The sequence below is a fragment of the Lepisma saccharinum genome, chromosome 4 (genome assembly GCF_977018435.1).
Source record: "Lepisma saccharinum chromosome 4, izLepSacc3.1, whole genome shotgun sequence".
NCBI lineage: Eukaryota > Metazoa > Arthropoda > Insecta > Zygentoma > Lepismatidae > Lepisma > Lepisma saccharinum.
Genome location: NC_139232.1, coordinates 68486771 through 68507162, shown reverse-complemented (window position 1 = coordinate 68507162; position 20392 = coordinate 68486771). Strand labels below are relative to the sequence as shown.

Here is a 20392-nt window from a genome sequence, read left to right as displayed (position 1 = left end):
CCTCATGTAGACTAAAATTTAGCGATCGTCCATCATGTCGACTAAAATTAAGCAATCGCCCCTCATGTAGACTAAAATTTAGCGATCGCCCCTCATATAGACTAAAATTTAGCGATCGCCCCTCATGTAGACTAAAATTTAGCGATCTTCCCTCATGTAGACTGAAATTTAGCGATCGGCCCTCATGTAGATTAAAATTAAGCAATCGCCCCTCATGTCGCGTTACCGGCCATACCCAGAAAACCTATCCTAAGCATTTCCCAACTCCCCAGAGCACTATAAATGGGGTTGCCTCAGGAGGAGAAGCCAACGAGAACGCCAAGGATCGAGATTGGGTCGCGAGAGCGCGACAGTGCCGGTCGCGGACAATCGACTACAGGGCCGCCCAGAAGCCGTGGGGCCGAAGGCGGGGCCTGTCCAGAGGCGAGACACCTCAGGGCAGCCAGTGGGACCTGCGCCCAGCCGATCCTGAGATAAGTACCTACTCCATTATGGTTCTAATCCTTTCGTCCCTGGGCCTCCCCGATGGCGCAGTGGTAGCGTCGTTGCCTTGTAATCAAGGGGTCCCGGGTTCGATACCCGGTGGAAGCACGTAGTGGTTCGGATCCCATTTTAAACTGTAGGTCTAGTCCTGATTAGCCGTACTGTGCACAAAGTGGACTTAAAACACCAAATCAAACCAAACCAAACCTTTCGTCCCTAACTTCTCCCTTTTAATTGGATTACTTACTAAATAAACTCAGTCAATTAACTATTCAATTTGTGTTACGTTAGTTACCTGCTCTAGCCGGACCCTGTGGCCGAGGTTAGCACATCGCGCTGCAACGCCAAGGGTCCCGGGTTCGAATCCCGCTTGGGCTTGGTTGTTTGTGAATGTAAAAAGTAAAAAGTAAAGTGTTCCCCTGTGCTTAGCACCACGCCATGAAGGCGTATAGGGGGTGTGGGGGTAACGTGAATGTTCATTCATAAATTTCATCACTCATCCCCATCTTCGCAAATTAAAGTAAAGTAAAATAAACTAAATCAATCAATCAATTACCTGCTCTACCTCTGACTCGTCGCCCGTTGGTCAACGGGTCCTACCCTAAAATACAGAGAGTGAAATCCGGTACGGCTAAGGTTTCTACGTCCCCAATTGTGTCTCCAGGGACCAGCCCTAGGACAGAACCTTATCACGTAAAGGTAGACTAAAATTTAGCGATCGCCCCCGAAACATCTAGAAGTAGCAATCAATCATCAATTAACAAAAGATTGAATAGCGATCGCTAACTCATAACACCTATAATAAAGCCATTGTGTGTCAAAACATAAAAGATAACAACAAAGTTGGTAATAAATATTTAACACCCTCTCTCAACGTCTAAAATTAACTATCATCAGCGATTAATAATAAACGGAACCTAGTGACGTCAGAGGAAATAATCCATCCGAACCCCGGGAGAAAGTCGTTATTTCGCCACTGAAAGCTAGATCTGTTTATCTTTGGTCGACAATGTCATAGTTCATCCCATGACAGAAATTCATATCTGGTGAAAAACAAACAAAGCACGCTTTTTCGAACACTTGCAGCTTTCAGTACTAAAAGCTCAAATAAGGAAGTGAATCATATTATCACTCACACACACACGCATACAAGGATAATCGTGGCGCAGAGGTGACACAGATAAGTGAAGAAGGTCAGAATCAGATACGCAGCAGATGACTGACAAACTACGAGGTGTGAGAATTGACCTTCAGGTAAATGTAGATTGACCTTGGCCTCGTTTCCAAAGGTTTCCATCCACTCTTCCCTTTCTACGACTCTACGTGGTTCAGCATTTACAACAATGTTCTTCACTCTGTTTAGGGTCTTTCTTATTGTAAGGCATGCGGACAAAGGTCTTCAGATCACTGGCGTACGCAGGATTTTTTTTTCGGGAGGGACTGGAATTTGTAAAGGTGGTTAGTACACAAGTGATTTCTAGGGTGCGGTATACACAAGAAGATATTTCGTAAATTTAGAACTTTCCACTCTCGAAAAATGGCAATGGGAGATCATTTTAAGGCGAGTTTGCATTTACCACTCTGGTTTTCACTGTTTTTTGTTTGAAAATGTTCATTTTTTTTTTTTTCAAAATTTCGGATTTGGCTGTATCCCCTTCAGCCTCCCCCTGCGTACTCCCGCCAGTGCTTGAGATTAACCAACTCTGCAACAGGGTCTGGTGCTCCCTCTAATCACAGCGCCCTGCTTCCGTCAGGATATCGAAAAGATGATTAGATTAATTTTGATTAATTGATTTGGTTTATTCTACTTCGCTTTCCTGCCACTTTGGCTAATCGCAAATATGAAAATGAGTGATGAGATGTTGAAATTGGTAAAGGAACACTCACAAGGAACACCCACACTCAGGTCGGAATTAAAAAATAAAAATTAAAAAAAAACAATTCATTAGGCTATACACCCTCGCCACAAGAACAACCTATTATAAATTCTTCTCCGTCAATCCACTCTTGACTGACGATAAATTTACATTCTAAAAAAAATAGGTGGCAGCACAGAATAATTAGTTTTTTATTTTTGACAAAAAAATTACATCTAATATATAAAAATGTATGTATGTGCGTATGTTTGTTCCGGCATAACTCTCGAACGCCTGGAGCAATATCAATCAAACTTGGTACACATACGACTTACAACCTGGAAAGAAATACTGTGGGGGTAAGACACCCTTGGCACCCCTAGGGTGGGAAGGGGGTGACATGTAAAAATAATCGAAAACGACCGATATTAGTGTGGAATCCATAGTTTTCGGGGTCGCTAAGATGAATAGTGACACCACGAATGCCGTTCAACTCCAAGTTCATCACTTATCGGCATGGGGGGAGTGAGAGAGGGTGAAAAATAACATGTCAAAAATGACCTACCTTAGTGTCGAATCCATAATTTTCGGAATCGCTAAGCTAATTAGTGAGTGATATTCACGATGACATTTGAGAGGGAGAGAGAGAAAGAGACTTGCTTTCTCGATCATGATCAACAAGTCACAGAGGCAGTCTATTAAGTACTGCGGAGTGGATTTAAGATCGCCATGTTTCTCACACGGACAACTTTAATAGAAGATTGGGATAAATAAGTACCCGGACAACGCCGAGTAATCAGCTAGTAAAGCTATAACGTAAATGATCATTTTATTATTTTTAAAGTGCATTTTGATCTGGCATTACAGGCTCGTACCCAGGATTTCTTTCGACGGGAAGGAAGCTCCGACAAGGTGGAAGAAAGAGAAGATCCGAAATGATGTTTGGAGTATTAGATTTTGAAGGAACACTCACAAAGAACATCCATTCTCAGGTCGGGATTCGAACACGGGACCCCTGGCGTCATAGCGCGCTGTGATAACCACTCCGCTACGTAGGTCGGCATACAATTAAAGAGTTGCAATATTATGGCCCAAAGTAACGGGAAGAAATCAACTCAACGATAGACCTACGCCCCTCGAACCGACAAAGAATTAGTAACACAGTCGCTTACAGACAAAGGCTGTCACACGGCATATAGCTTGGTGCTTATTGTTTACATTCAATTCTCAGAAGTTGTCGAATAGTACTACTGTATTCCTCAAATTCACGATATTTTCAAATTTCCTTTAATTTTCTAATACCAGCACCATTTAACAGCCATGATAATTCTATGTTTATAAATTTAATGATACGTATTAGCAATGATTCTTGTAACGAAGAATATGTCTGAATATGAGTTAACATAAAATTTTTTTTTAAAAAAAACAGAGAGACATTTTGGCATCACGACTGCAGTTCGAAAAAAGTCGGAACAGAATGGACTACCTCTACTACCAGGGACGTCTGGCACCCTTGATTCAATGGTTACAGAACTAAAGTGACCAAATATTGAAGACTACAGACTTCTGAAGCCTTCCTATTTCCACAAATAACCCATTCAATTATGTGGCCAATATCGTAACTCCTGTTAAATCTGAAAAATCACAATGTTATTTTCGTAGGTTTTTATAGGTTAATATTAAAACATTTCATAGCTCAATAGGGCATGGCCTCCTTGTTCCCCATGGTAGGGAAGTGTGGCAGAAATCGTAGTCGTGTTTGTTGCGTGTGCGTGTGATATAGCATATCCGCATAACCTTCACAGAAGGATCTGCGGGAGGGAGGTGAGACACGCATATAAGGCAAGCAAAATAAGCCAGGGCAGTCCTCGAACTGGCATCCTGACAAGAGCGAACAAAAGCAATATTTGCATTCCTCGGAGTGCGAACGCAATAGTGTTATCTCGTCGACAACAGAAAACGCGCCATTCGCACGTAACCTCATTACCTGCTTCGACGCGTGGAGGAATGCGATATCGGGCATTGCAGAACCGACGTGGCTTCGATCTTGTGGCAGATGCTGCTCCCCCTTCCCTCCACCGGGGAAGTCGTGAAATAGATTTCTGAGTAGTGCAAAGCAACGACTGGGATATCAGATTTCCGCACAAGGTGGTTCAATGGAAGGAAGGCGTTTTTCCATTCAGTGCTGAGAGAGGAAAGATTGAATGATAAGCCTATTGGATAAGATGAACTACATGAAAAAAAAAAAATAGAAGTACGAGTATAGTTTTTAATTTCTTAAACTTTAATCATCATTTATGACAGTAGAAAACTTCTTACGTCACGTTCCGGCAACATATTTGTTAAAAACACTAAAGGACACACAAACAGCACGATAAAATAACACTTTAGTAGTTCTGCCGAGTGAGTAGCGGTACTTCAACCGCATCCCTTCCGTCGCCCATCGACCAGCCCTGATGATGATCCCGTGCAGGGGTCGAAAGCTCGGCAGAACTGCTAAAGTGTTTTTTATCGTGCTGTTTGTGTGCCATTTAGTATTTTTAACAAAAAATAATCATCGTTCTAGAGCGTGATTTTCACAAGAAAGCCAGAAATAAAATATTATAATGAAAAACTATGCCAAACAAAAATTTTGCAGGTCCCAATTAGATTTATTGAATACATATAATAACACAAAAGTGGTGTATCACTGTGTATAATAAACGTACTGCAAAAGGATAAAAATATAAGAAGCATTTATATAGATTTTACATTTTATGAAGGTCTGAGCAGTTTCAGTTTTATAAAATATAATTTTCGAACTCTTCACCCCCCCCCCTTTTGTTGCAATTATTTATGATAATAACCCGTGTCGCAACCGGATTACGCTACTCATTCTCAGCTCCACAATTTCCTCACGATCATGGGTGGCCACCGGTTCCATACACTGACCGAAATCTCCGGTGAAAAGTTGTTACGCTTCCCCCAGGAGACTCGAACCAGCGCGCGTCCAAGCCTGCGGACCACCTGTGGACCAACGGACCCGTCCGTTCCCTTGCAGTAGTCCGAGTGACCCCGCGGGTTCACCGGCCCGTCCCTCGCAATTGCTTGGACGATTCCCGCGGGCTCACGCTCGTCCCACGCAATTGACTTGTGTGGTTGCGGCACGTGACTACTTCAAAGGCGGCTATTGGCTACGCACACAAATTGATGCCCCTAAATTAAATAAGGTCCCTAATACCCCCCAGGCACCTCACTGCGAGGAACAAATGAATGGTCCCTGTCCTCCCTTATCTTCCAGACCTTCAGAGCAGTAATGACATCTGGTGTAAGTGTGCTAAACAGGTAATTTACAGGTGTGAGTAAAGATTAATAAAGTTTTACTGGTTGACCTTTTACCTTTCTTTGCTAAGCCCCGCAAGCCCTGAGATACTTTGAGTACATGTCTACGGCTGGTTACAAGCTAGCGTATATGGGTACACTTTTGCATCGCCTACTGGTGTAGTGTTTAGCGTGCAGTGTGTAGCACGCAGGCAGGAACGTTGCAAAATTTTAAAAAGGAGTAATTTACCTTTTGAAAATAATACAAGTATCTTGGAAAGAGCATGTGAGAGCACTCTCAAACGTTTTTCCTGCCTTATAGTTAAATTTCATATCTTTTGTTTCTTTGTGGACAATCGCAATGATCTTACCCAGGGTTTGAAGCTGGGGTCTCTGCACATGCGACTATTTACATGTAGTAAAAACGTAATCAAATTTCTGCCGTAAAATCACAGTCCCGACTGCTGAGTGTGTTAAGTGATCGATCGACTGAGGATTCTGTCATCGAAAGTTCTGGGTTCGAGTCCAGATATGGGTATTTCTTTGTCTCACGATTAGCCAAAAGTGGCAGAAAAGCGACTTGAAATATTAATAAGAATTACAAATAAAAATACTTAAAGTTCAGCCCAATTAAGTTTCTTTGTAGTTTCTCACGTTCACTCCAATTTATTTCTAGTATTTGTAGTTTCTCAAAAATGGAAAGATTATCCATTGCAGGGATGGAAGAGAGAGAGAGAGAGAGAGAGAAAGAGAGGGACAGAGGGATAAAGAAAGTGAGAAAATGAAGAAAGAGCAAGAGGGAGAAAGAAAAAAGAAAGATAGAGGACACAAACGGAGAGAAAATAAGATAGAGAGAGAAGTGTAAAAAAAGAAAAAGAAAGAGATGGAAAGAGACAAAAGGAGAGGGAGAGAGAGAGAGAAAGAGAGAAGGGGAGAGGAGGAGGAAAGAGAGAGGGGAGAAAAGAGAGAGATGAGGATGGGTAATGATGAGGATGAGAGAGAGAGAATAGAGAAAAATGAGACAACAAAAACGCACACGCACACCGAGTGGAGAGAAGGATGTAACTTTACTCAACCTCCTCTTGTCATGTTCCCTTCAAGCAAGGAGTTTTCGAAGGGAAGTTTCACTAACCCCAGGATACAACTTTATCTGGAGGCTTCGTAAAAGCCGAAAGTGCACGGAATTTGTCACTGAGAGTACCTCAATTAATCTCCAGCTGATGGAAGAAGATGGAGCTTTTATCCAGATGATGGATGCGCAGCGAAGGATGCTTCACCGAGAACTTCCTCAAGAAACCCCAGAAGACTTCCACAGTCACCACTTGCCAAGTGTAATTCGGGGAGTACAACTTTTCCCGTCGAGAATGCTGTAAATTCTCTTAGTCGTTGCATATTAAGGAACTTCTAGGTTTCGGATACCTGTCTTCGCAAATAACTCTTTGGAAAATGCCTTCCTTCTGTTTCGAACAAAGTGGATCTAAATTTTGCCTGTCTGCGTGGCGATGTAGTTAGAAGCGCACTATGTTTTTGCGTTCCCATTTTGCTTTTTCTTTAAAATTTAGCGTCGCTTTCTGCCACTTTTGGCTAAACGATGATGAGCGATGATTGAGGAAGATGCAGTCACAAACACCCATGACCAGGTCGGAACTCAAATTCGTTGACTTCGATAACGAGATCGAAACTTGACCATTTGGCGTGCTCGGATATTGCATTTCACAAGTAATATTTTCGTTAAAGTTCGCGCACGAAATTATTCTCGTCTTTGAAGAGAGGTGTCAGGTAGAGGCACAATATACCAGTAAGTGCTATGCTATACTATGGTGGAAAAACCGCCGATTGCAATGTTTGTTAGGAGTAAGAATATTTATTTATTTAATTTTTCAGTCGAACTAAGAGACCACGTATAGTTCATACATTGAATTAGATGTCACATTGTGTTAGAGAACTATACTTTGTCCCGGGCATCTCTGGATCAAGGTTTCGCATAAGCAGTACACACTGCTGTGAAGACTGGAAACTGCAATCCAGTTCCCCTCGCACGTGTTCATTTGCGGAGACGTGTCGCGTCACTACTTGCGCAGAGCATTATTTTCATTCACTTTCTCCAGAGATATACGGAAGAGAGTAGGTTTCTTTGGGGGGGGGGGTCGACTGACTGGTTTAATCTCCCTCTTCGCGACGCCTATGCAAGAAACTTACCTTTTCTTGGTTCTCTTGCTCCAACCGCACATCAAGCGTCCCGCCAAGAACAGCGTACCAGCTGGTTCCTTGGTCTCCTTGTCGAAACACTGCTGGAACAAGAAGATGAGTTAGAACATTTTTGTTCCAGGAAAAAAACACTACACACATTTATTACAAAGCTTTACTGGGGACTCTCACCCTCAAAATGAAACTGATACAATCATACAAGCATTCAATACTAATGATGACAGAGATAAACAAAACAAGTTTAAGGACATGAGTCTGTTAAATATTCACACAAACACACCATCTCGTATATGTATATACAAATAATTTTTCAATTTACTACATCTACTGTCTGAAATGTATTGAGGATATACACTCACAATGATGAACACTGACACGTCCTTTCCTCTTGCACAAATATTTATTGTTTATAATTACATTTCTCGTTGTACAAATGTTTATTGTTATTAAGCTTAATCTCTGCTATTTAGTATGTGATTCTTGTGGTATTTAATACTTAGACCTATCACTTATAATATCAGGATAGGGACTGACCTGTATATTCATATCTGGTAAGAGCTGTTGCCATGGGAATTACGATTGAGTTTGGTCTTGACTTTTAGTTCGGGCTTTTTGAGTTTTAAAGCGTGGTCAAGTTGAATTAGAAGCTGTTATTTCTTTGAGTGAAATGGATTTTATGCACATAAGTATTTATTTTGCTAAGAAGGAAAATATACTTCTTTTCTCTTGGTGAAAACTTGACTTTGATTTTTATTTGACCAACGAACGAACAGAGATATTATTACCAAATACCCTGAAAGGCGTCACGTGAATGCTACGAGTCTTCATGTGATCATTTTCATTGTGTTTTAGTTAAATAATCATGTTCTTTTGACTGAAAGAACGTGTCAACACCTTGACCAGTACTCGAACCTGGAACCGAGGCGGCGTCACTGAGTACAGTTAAGAAAACAAGATACACTTTCAAATATGATGCATATGTAATCCAACCCGTGAAATTGCAGGAGGATGTAATCTTTAAAAGCACAACGAACTGTAAGTTTATTACAAATCTACAAGCTTTAATACATAAAATAAATATAGCTATTTTAAGAATCCAGTACATATCTAATGGAGAAAGGAAACACTGTCACGTCAACTTTAAAACTTAACCAATAAAACTATCCTAACTGTACAACTAAACCAATCAAACCATCATATTAGCACTTTTCTTCTTCAATCTTTCTTCATTGCTTTCGAGTTGTCTTTTCTTCAAAAACGACCTTTAAACATATAAAGGAATGTAAAATCGATTTTAGCCCGAAGCCTCTCGAATATCAGTAAAAATCATAGGACTCTGGTCAAGAATGACATAGCTAAGAAGAGTGGTGGGACTTGATTCCTTTAGGCGGACCTTGACGTTCAAAGAGCTGTTGTGCCACGGGTAATATAATACTTTGAAAGGAAGAAAGGACATAATGGTAAAAAAGGAGAGTAGCCTGTCGTAAACTAAATGGACCTGCAATTCAGAGATCGCAGGTTCAATCCCAGCTCTTTCGACCTTAGTTATAACTGCAGGCCTTTCCGCAAAGACTTGGTTTTTATGCTCTTTACCCCAGGAGCATATTCTCAAACAAGGGTAGACAGTTTCCGCTGAAAACCAAATGAAGCATCACTGAGTAGGTGAGAGGAGAGAAGCTACGGTAACAGCATTCGTCCATCTCATTTTTTCCCGCCACATCAAACACCGCATCACACATCACCAACGGAATACCACATGGCCCTGCGAGCGAGGCGAAGCACTTCTTTTCATTACAGATTCCGTTTATTTCGTAATTGAGTTGGGGAAGGGGGCCAATTACGAGAGAGTGGAAGGTGCCGTAAAAGTGGATTACGGGAGACGCAAAGGGGTTGTTTCATCAAGCGAAATAACCCATCTAGGCTAGTCCCCGGCCGAAGAGCAGACAAGTGTCGAGATCCTTCATTCGGATTAAAAATACATCTCTGATGGCATCTTAACGAGGTTGTCTCCCTGAGAGGTGTATCCGTAGCGGTGACACTCTCATTAAAGGACAAGTACCTGTACAAGTTGGGCTTAGTACGGATACGGTTTTACGTAGTACGGAGTCCCTATCAGGCCTGCTCGGCAAATTTGAATCCCTGCTTGTCGGTCACTAATCTGTTGCGAGATTTGATTTCTATTTAGCGTCGCTTTTCTGCCACGTTTGGCTAATCGTGACGATGAGTGATGATATGATGAAACTGATGACACTGACAGCGAACACCCAAGCCCACCCGGGATTCGAACCTGGAGCCACCCTGCCATGGAGGTCGACAATCTGTTGGATGAAGATTATTGCACTTTATTCCCGATTCGTCGTTACACTTTCGCCCAACGTAATTAATATGAAACAGATTTGTATGTAAATACATGTTTTCATGTAAAGCTAAATTACCTGTTATTATTATTGCAAATCTTGGAATACAAACTCGAAAAATGCTATTTGATTTTGCATTTTGTTTTTACATATATCAACATTTAGCAGTAATTTTATTAACTTTTACATATAATTTTCCTGTTTTCTAAACATTTTCTGACATTGGGTGTAAAGAATGACCCTCTCAGAAGACCCCCAAATGTCAACCTCTCTTCCACCCTGGACTGCATTTTGCAGACTAACGAGGATCTGGCGTTTGGACCTGCAGCCAGGATAATCCTCTGTATGAATTGTGTTGTGTCGTCCCTACTGTGATTCTCCCTTCACCCATCTCATCGTCATCACATCGCCATTCATCCCAATCGTTGCTATTAGCCAAAAGTGGCAGAAAGCGACGTAAAACCTAATTCAATCAAACAATTTCTCCACATATAATCTATATTCATAGTATTACGTTTCCTATTGTAGTGTTAAATAGTAAAGATTTTCCGTTAATCTGTATTCTGTTCGTTTTGTACTCTCTCTTTATTTTAATCTTGGCAATATACGATGCATCTGTTATTCTAAGATTATTACATTATTGTCAGCAATAGAGAATGCAAGCTCAATCTTTCGCTGTAAAATACATTGCATATTTTTAATATACTTAGTACGATATTGAATGCAGTTTCAGTTAATATAAATCCGTCTTTAGAAACAACAGTATTCACGTTTCAGCACTTTACTGTTTTGGTAGCAAAAAAATAAAGCACACATTCTGTATTTTAATGCTGCATTACAATTGTGTCACGTAACTCTAATTAATTTTATTTGGATAGGTGAGCAAATTGCTGAATGAAAATGGGCAGTTTTCCCAAAAGGCATAGATCCTATACGCACGTTTCTTTTTCAACTGGCTAACAGTATGCGTGGACAGTGTTTTGTAGGCCATGACTTCCAAATGGTCATTTGAATTTTCAAAGAAGTCACTCAGAAAACTACCATTCTTCAAATATTAAAATAGTTATTAAGGTTTGAGTAATCTTGAGTATAAGACATGCGAGATTATTCCAAGATGACCGAGATAAGGTAACTGGAACCTCATTTAATGCAAGAAATTAGGAACGCAATCCTGTTAATTTACTAAAACTGGACGAAACAGTTTTCTATTAAAATTGGAATATTACGTCATGCATAAAGGTAAGGTAAATGTAAAGTTCCCCGTGCATACCACCGTGCCAAGAAGGCACATTTATGCGATGGGGGGGGGGGGGCACTTTCAAGGTGATGTGATCAGCACCACGCCCCGGCCTCCTTTACTCCCCCGGCTTGTCCCCAGGTACCTATTGATTTGAGGCTGGGTGAGCCACAGAGCCGCTTTGTATTTGGTCTGTTATTTAATTCACTTTATCATAATTAGTTCTGGTGCCATTTGAAAGAGCTATTGTAAAACATAATAGATAAAATTTCATGGAGAACAGGCTTTTATATATAAAGACAACGAAAGCAAATGAACGAAAATTATTAGATATCGGATAGCAAATGAAATCAAGGACAAGTTTCCATAACTCTACTACAACAACTCTGCAATTCCAGTCGAAGCTTTTCGATATCTAATTACGCACCATGCGTGGATCCTGTCGCATGTCAATTAGGGTAAATCATGCAGCATTCCCCTTCAATTAGATCAATAGCAGCTTGCAGATATTCCAGTAATTAACGAACTGAGTGTCGTGTTGTTCAGTCTTCGGTAGTAATACTCACGTATGATTATTGATGTGCTTTCTGTAATGATGCACGGGCGAAGTTTCATTGCCCTTGACCTCGTTTCGATAGCGTTCGTTTTCTAGATGAATGTTTACGATTCAAGAAGATAATAAGATTGATTTGTTGTTTTATGTTCACTTTATGCAAAGAAAGGCTAATGGGGACTGAACCTACAGTTTAAAGTGGGATCCGAACCACTGTGTCACGTGCCTCCCTCGGGTATCGAACCCGAGACCCCTTGATTATAAAGCGACGACGCTACCACTGTGCCATCGGGTAGGCCCCATGTGTGAGTGTGTGTGTGCATACATATATATACACATATACACACATACACACATAGCATTCCTTTCCTTTCTCGATAAAAATAAAAACTAAACTGTGAAAAACCTGCTTCAGGGGATTTATATGTATATATTCAATGGGATTCGGATTAATAAAAGTTGCATTTTTTCACATCTACGGAGAAAAACTCAAGCATAATTCCCGGAGCCAATAATTCACGCAAGATTTCTCGGTATCCTTTTGAAACTTAAGCAGCGTACATTTTTTTTGTGGGAATATGTTTTTTCTACCACTCTCGGCCAATGAAGATGAGGATGAACGATGAATTGATGAAGGCAATGGCGGAACTGGTGGCTTTGACTCCCCCACTTCCCCCGCGTCCCCTTGCAGAACTGAATAGGTCTCATAAATTGTTCCTATTTATGTTGCTTCCAGCACATAAGACATTTTAAGTATAAAATCGGCTCTCTCCGGTAGCGTAGTGATGACGCTGTTATCTTACAATCAAGGGGGTTCCGGGTTCGATCCCAGGTGAAGGCACACTTACCAGTGGTTCCGATCAGACTTTAGCCTGGAGGTCCAGTCTCGATTAGCCTATCTGAGAATAAATATAAATTAAAACATACTTGGCTTTTTAACACTTTTATACTAAAAAATCTAACGAGAGTTCAAAGTTTAGACATCATTAATATTGAAAACTCGTGTAAATCAAACACTGATCCGGAACTCTGTCTAGGGGTGTAAGGAGTGGCCTCTTGAGGAAGCACCCAAAATTAAGCCTAGCATCCACTTAGTACAAATTGTGTAAAAGTTAATAAAAAAATATTTCAGGATATTAACTATATAGAAAGTGAAATATGTAGATACATATTAAAACATAGAAACAGTTGTTCCCGGATATTCACTCATCTGGTGTATCGTGAAGAAGTATATCCCCAAAGGCTTAATAATAATAATCAGTAAGAAATTAAATACAAATTACTATTGCTAGTCTATAATAATCATTTGGTTAACATTAGTATATTATTTCCACAATCCAATTTTATATCAACGGTCTCGGTGGAGGCACATAGTGGTTCGGATCCCACTTTAAACTGTAGGTCCAGTCCCGATTAGCCTTACTGTGCATAAAGTGGACTTAAAACACCAACTCAATCAATCAATATATCAACGGTCTGACCTTTCCCCCCTCACAAAAATTTCTGGTGACGCCCTCGAGCGCTGACAGGATGAGAGCCCGGGGGAAACAACTCGGCTGAACCTCATAGGACACCGCAGAGCGACAGTAAACACGGGACTTGAATTATTGAAGCGGAACGTGCTTGGTGCATGCACGCTGTTCGCTGTGATGAACAAGATCAGCGGCACGGGCAGCTCGGTCAAAGACAAAAAGCTGTGGCGCGTGAGAACGTTTTTGCTCATGCAATATTCCCGAACAAAAAAGTATAGTATTTCCCCAGCCCGCAAAGATGTTTCTGGATGCGTAGCTGGCATCCGCGATGCAGCCGCAGTGTCACTAGATTATACCGGGTGATCCGTTTCAGATGTCAAAAAAGTAAACCTTTTTTAACGAGAAGTTAGTGTTACGTATCTCCGAGCAGCTTCTTGTAATAGAAGCAGAAAGGATGTAAGTTTCGTGGAGGTTTACAGACTTCAGCCACATGGCGGCGCTAATGTGCATAGTAACAACAGCGCACACAGTATGTCGTATGTCATGCGAAATTCTACTGGCGCTACTACTGGCGCCACGAAGCTGAAGTCAGGAAACGTCAAATCACTCGAAACTTACATCCTTTGTGCTTATATTACAACAAAACTGCTCACAGATACGAACATTAACCTCTTGTGTATAAAGGTTTAATTTTCTACGGATCAGCCGGTAGTTTAAACTGATAATAAAAACTTTACTAGAGGCCTCCCCGAAGGCACAGCGGTATCGTCGTCGCCTTGTAATCAAGGGGTCCCGAGTTCGATACCAGGTGGAGGAACATAGTGGTTCGGATCCAACTTTAAACTGTAAGTTCAATCCCGATTAGCCTCACTGTGCACAAAGTGGACTTAAAACACCATCTCAATCAATCAATCAAAAATAAACTTTACTGAGTATTGGCATCCTAGTTTCAAGTTTGTGTGCTGATCAGACCGTACTTGACCGATTTCTTTGTTATTTCGAATTTAATGTAGGTTTTTTTTCATGAGTTAATGTTGATGAACAGGATTGAATTGATTTTTCTGCCATTTTTGGCTAATCGCGACGATGAGGATGAGTGATGATATGATGAAATTGATGAACGTACACTCACATAGAACACCCATGCCCAGGCCGGGTGCTAACACCGTCTTGTAATTCTTCTATGATTTTTATACGAACGTATCATGACAGACCAATTTTCCGCCTCGTTGGCTTAACATCCACCACTGGTGGTCCCACGTTCCAGTCTTGGTCTGGGCATTTGTGTCCCTTAAGAGTGCCCCTTGCTCAACTTTATCTAATCATCAGTCATCCTCATCGTCAGGATGAGTCTGCGGCGAAGAAGGGAGACGTAAAATATAAATGAGACCACTACAGTGGCGTGAGGGGGTCATAACCCCCTCCCCCCTCTTTGGCCCAGTAAGGACTCCAAAGGAAGAGCTGACAAAATTATGGCTAAATACTACTACTACTACTAAATAGAGTATACGTAACCCCCTCCCCTACCATTTCGAAAATCCTGGGCAACTTTGATAGTTTATTCTTACTCTGACGTGTACGTTCCTGCTGTTCCTGTAAAACATTGTATGCTTCGATCGATCTAGTGACCAGAAATTGAGAGCGTTACCATTATGCCAACAGGAAGGTCCATGAGTGGAATACAATTAGAAGTATATAATTACCGTAGTCTTAACTGTATTATTTGGGGATTGTGCAGCGTTTGAAGTGGAAAATGTTAGCTGGGGGATGTTTGGTCGAGCCTTGGGGTTAGCTGGGGGGGGGGGATGCTCCAATGGTTGTGACAATGAGACAACTGGGAGGGGGATACCATCCACCCTCGCTTCGAGCAGCACTGGGGTGGGGACACTATTTACATTAAAAACATAATTGCCGGTGTATTTGGATATAAAATTCGATAAAATAGCACCAAAAAAATCTTTAGTGTTTTTAAAATTTAAGCTTTTTTATGAAGTGAGAATAAGAACATAATTCCAAATGTTATGCGCTCTAATTATCATAAAGAACTTTTTCACTATTTTTCAATATTGGTTACTGTTGGTTAAAAATCAGTAATATGTTGATAAATTTATTGCAAGAAGTTTATAATATGAGAAAGTCTACACCATTTCAAAATTTCTGGGTAGATCCTAACATTAAATTATTGGACAAGAAGATGGAGTTGGTGAACAATTCTTGGTATTCGCATAAAAAATACAACTGTTAATTTAATGTAAATATTGGCTGTACAAAAACAATTTAATAAAATGCAAATACAGTAACAATTCTTGAAAAACAAAGCAGAAGAAATCGTGAACGTTCGGTAAAGAAATTTGTGTGAAGATTGATTGGTTGCGAGTTTACTGTTTTTACTACTGCTTCTGCTGCCAATAATAATAATAATAATACACATTTGCGTATCTTCAAAAGGAGGGTCTCAGGTAGAGAAAAACATATAAAGAAAAATAAAGAGCTTAATATGTAGCAACAATGGTTTCTTGATATACTGTCATGAGCATAATTAGCTGACGGTTTTAAAATGACGGAAATATAACGAACACGCTTCACTAGAGCATATTATGTAAATGGAATAAATTCTATAACTTGCTGGAGATTAATTCAAACAACACACACAAACACACTGATAATAACAAAAAATAGCGTCTCCTTGTGATGCTACACAGTATTGGAATCTTATCGCGCGAGCACTTCAGAGTATTGGGAAGGATGTCTTGAAACGTCAGAAAAGTTCCCCAATAACATCACAAGGTGACCACTTGAAATACATTATTTTTGGTTAGTATCAGTTTGTTTGTATGTGTTGTTTAGATTGTTGTCTGAATTAATCTCCAACAAGTGTGGAAGTTATTCCATTTACATAATATGCTCTAGTGAAACGTGTGTCTCTATTATTTCGGTTATTTTAAAACCGTCAGCTAATTATGCTCATGCCTGTAAGTTTACGCGATTTCTGTTTCCTCAACGAAAAAAGGACACCGCACGCCACTGATAGAACATACAGACTTAGTAGGTTCACGCTTACTTTCTATTCTTTTCCCTCCAAGGGAGAAATTTCGTAGTTTTGTGCATTACTAGTCTCTAACGGTTACACTGAAATCAAATAAACAAGTCGGGCTAAACACATGAAAGTAACAACATAAAACGAAGAAAATTATGTTTCGGGGGCAAGAGTTTTGTTTTGAAAAATCTTGTCGTTCTAAAAATACTACAAAGTAGACGATTTAATATCCGTTTAGAGAAAGCCTCGGGATTTTTTTCTTCTTAAAAGCAATTTGAGGCCACTTTTCTTCTTTGGGGAAATCCATTAACTTGCTGTCTATGTATAAACAGGATTTCCAAGAAAACGATATGACTTATAAAACTTTAAGGCAAATGATCCTTCCCTCCTTCTTTTATGTCGTCTTAAATTTCTGTCTTTTTTAAATATATTCCGAAAATCGTCTTTGCTGAGTTTTCGTCCTACAACAACTCCTGAGGCAAATTCTTGCTTCGACAGAAACCAAAGCTGTTTTACTTTAGGTAGCAAATCACCCGGAAAGAAGGTAGAAAAATTTCTGCATAATGTATAAAATGCATAATAAGTTCAAACATAGGGATTATACCGAAACGAGACGAGTCTAGTTATCGTACAGATCGAGACGAGACATTGTCCGACAAACTCGATCTCATTCCAGGTTTTGGTAAATCAATATACGATTTGAAAAATAAATTACTTTAATATATATATATATATACAGGGTGTCCGGGCTAGAGGTATACAAAAATATATGCTTATAAAGAAAGAACTATACGTTTTATGTTGTTGGTAAACGCTCAATCGATAGAAAATCTCCCCGAGATTTGATCGTCACCATTTCAAAGTCAGCCAGCACCGAGTCTTATAGATCGCGCATGCGCACAAATGTTCAATGTGACGCACCTTGACAGTCAACATGTGGACGCCACAACGAAAGGTGCAGTGTGTGCTATGGTTAGCAGAGTAACAGTGCTATGGGTAGCAGAGTAACACACACTGCACCTTTCGTTGTGGCGCCCACATGTTGACTGTCAGCGTTCAGGCGTATGCTGCTCGACTTGCCAGAGCGCGTCACATTGAACATTTGTGTGGATACGCGATCTATAAGACTCGGTGCTGACCTTGAAATGGTGACGATCAAATCTCGGGGAGATTTTCTATCGATTGAGCATTTACCAACAACATAAAATGTAAAGTTCTTTCTTTATAAGCATATATTTTTGTATATCTCTAGCCCGGACACCCTGTATATATATATATATATATATATATATATATATATATATATATATATATAATATATATACATACATACATACATACACCCCCCCCCACACACACAAAGCTGACATCTGTCTGATTATTTATGTAGAGGTCTTGAAATTGTATTCCTATTACCATGCAATGTTAATGGGACATTATCCTTATGTATCTATTCTCTAGTGCATTTAACTGTACTTATTCTAACATTACGTTTCAATAGAGCACCTCTTGCACGACTTATATTTGCCGGTGGTGTGAATAGAATCTATGATTACGATAGACGTGTAACTTGACTACAAATCTGGTACGCTAACCAATTACTCCACAGGTCTGTCGTAGGTTAAAATCCCTCCACCGGTAAAAATAAGTTTGTTTACCTGAAGACGAGTGAAGAGGTATCCTCTGGAGACGTAGAATTATAATACAGGTGTAGTTAAAAGCACTAAGATGACCAGATTTTTTAAACAACAAAACGAGACATTCTTCGTGCTATCCTGAAGGGAAAACGTGACGGCAAAATGCACACATTTTAATGTAAAAATTGCTTCATCATAAATGCTTATGTTTAAAAACTAATTAAATACTGTGTAAATAACTTACATAATATGGTGATATGCACTGCACTCCAACCAAGCAGTTCTTTAGAATTAGAAGTCATTGATATTTTGCAGTGAATGGGTATTCTTCAGTTCCTCCTTCTTGAAAAATTATATTTTGTAAAAGTTACACCCGTGTGATTAAAGCTAACTTATGTTTACTTATACACATGTTTTTTCTCAATTCGAATATTTTCATATTCCCATAGCAATTTTCTAACCTTAATTAACCTTAGATTATTGATTGTAACCAAATGTTTATTGACCTCGTGGCGGAGTGGTTAGCAAAGAGCTCTATGACGACAAGGGTTCCGGGTTCGAATCCCGGTTCAGACATGGGTGTTTTTGTCTGTCTGTCCTGAATGAAACAGTTGAGAATTGAGAATAATTGATTTGAGGTCTATGTGGAGGAAACTGCCGCATAGGGGCTTTCCTTTATGGGGATAGCAGTACCGGATTCTATTCTCCAAACTTTCGGTGTTGACGAAGAATCGTGATGTCAATTGGGGAGTCACTTGAACAGAAGAAGTAGCGGACTCCTGTCTCAAAAACCAAACAGCAGCGATGGGATGACGTGCCATCCAATGAACAAACCGCTTGACATGCTCTGTGATTGATTGGTTGATTTAGTTTATTTAACTTCGCTTTTCTTACAGTTTTGGCTAATCGCGAAGATGTGGAAATGGTGATAAGATCAGATAGATGAAGGAGCATACCCAAACACACGTCCCATAGAGGATTATCTTGGCTCTGGGTCCAAATGCCAGAGCCTCATCAGCTTGCAGCTCAGGGTACTTATGTGGAAGAGAGTTTGATACTTAAGTGCCTGCAAAGGCGATTACCCCATACACCCAAGTATTACTCTCTAGCCTTCTTAAACCCGAAGGTTTATGGGCCTCCCCGATGACGTAGTGGTAGCATCTTCACCTTGTAATCAAGGTGTCCCGGGTTCGGATCCCACTTTAAACTGTAGGTCCATTCCCGATTAGCCTTACTATGCATAAAGTGGACTTAAAACACCAACTCAGCCGAAGGTTTATGGATGCAGCAACACAAGCCTTCTAACTATCCCTATTCTGGTCATGATCAATCCAATCTTTTCCATTCTAATGGAAATCATCGTTATCTCTCCATCTTCATCTTGACCTTCCTACTGGTCTCTTACCATCAGGTTTCCCAACAAGAATCCTATAAACTCTTTTCTCCTTCTCACATACATGTCACCTGGCCTGCCCACCTGTCTTTTTGATTTAATCATTCTAATAATATCTGTACATGAATACAAATTATGTATTTCTAAATTATATAACCTTCTCCACTCACCTGTCTCCTCATTACTTTTAGGTCCAAATATTTTTCTAAGGATTTTATTTTCAAATACTCTTAATTTATGTTCCTCCTTTAATGTAAGAGACCAAGTTTCACACCCACATAATACTACAGGCAAAATTACTGTTTTGTATATTTTAACTTCCTTATATTTTCAATTCATCCCGGTATTACATTATTATTATTATTATTATTGAGGGATGTGTCCTTAATTGTGGGTTCATGTGAAATTCTTTGTATTTTCTTTAGTTTTGTCTTAATTGTTTCTTGTGTATTCAAGCGTCCTTATATTACTTCACACCTGGCCTAATGAGAACCTCAGGCAGAGAACCGTTATCAGGCGCATCTCTCAAAGAGGATTAAGACGGCAGCATCCTTGACCTTTGCTCTTCTTCATGTATCTTCGAAAGTGTCTGCCGTGACGAAGCGGACATCCGAGGGAAGAGGAAGGCGATTGAATGTCTGGCAGCAACGCTCGGTAACCATGGCGACGGCTGAATACCTCATTACCGGGCGATTGTAGGAGGGGAAGCCCCCGCCGCACCAAGAGACAAAGCGACAATTTGAGAACTTTTTTCCCCCCATTATTATTCCTTTTTATTTATCTCCGAAGGGATGTCTAGTTCCGCCATGTTCTATTAGCATGCAAAAAAAAAAAAAATTCCCCTCCTCTCCGCCGTGTC

General features: G+C 40.2%; 1 protein-coding gene across 1 annotated transcript in view; it reads right to left on the bottom strand.

Annotated features, from left to right (window-relative positions):
* Positions 1–20392, bottom strand: part of Epac (Exchange protein directly activated by cAMP) — a 666691-nt gene that overhangs the window by 384539 nt on the left and 261760 nt on the right. Inside the window, exon 3 of the mRNA XM_083120690.1 lies at positions 7839–7927. Coding sequence (XP_082976816.1) covers positions 7839–7927 — 89 coding nt within the window. The remainder of the gene's footprint in view (positions 1–7838; positions 7928–20392) is intronic.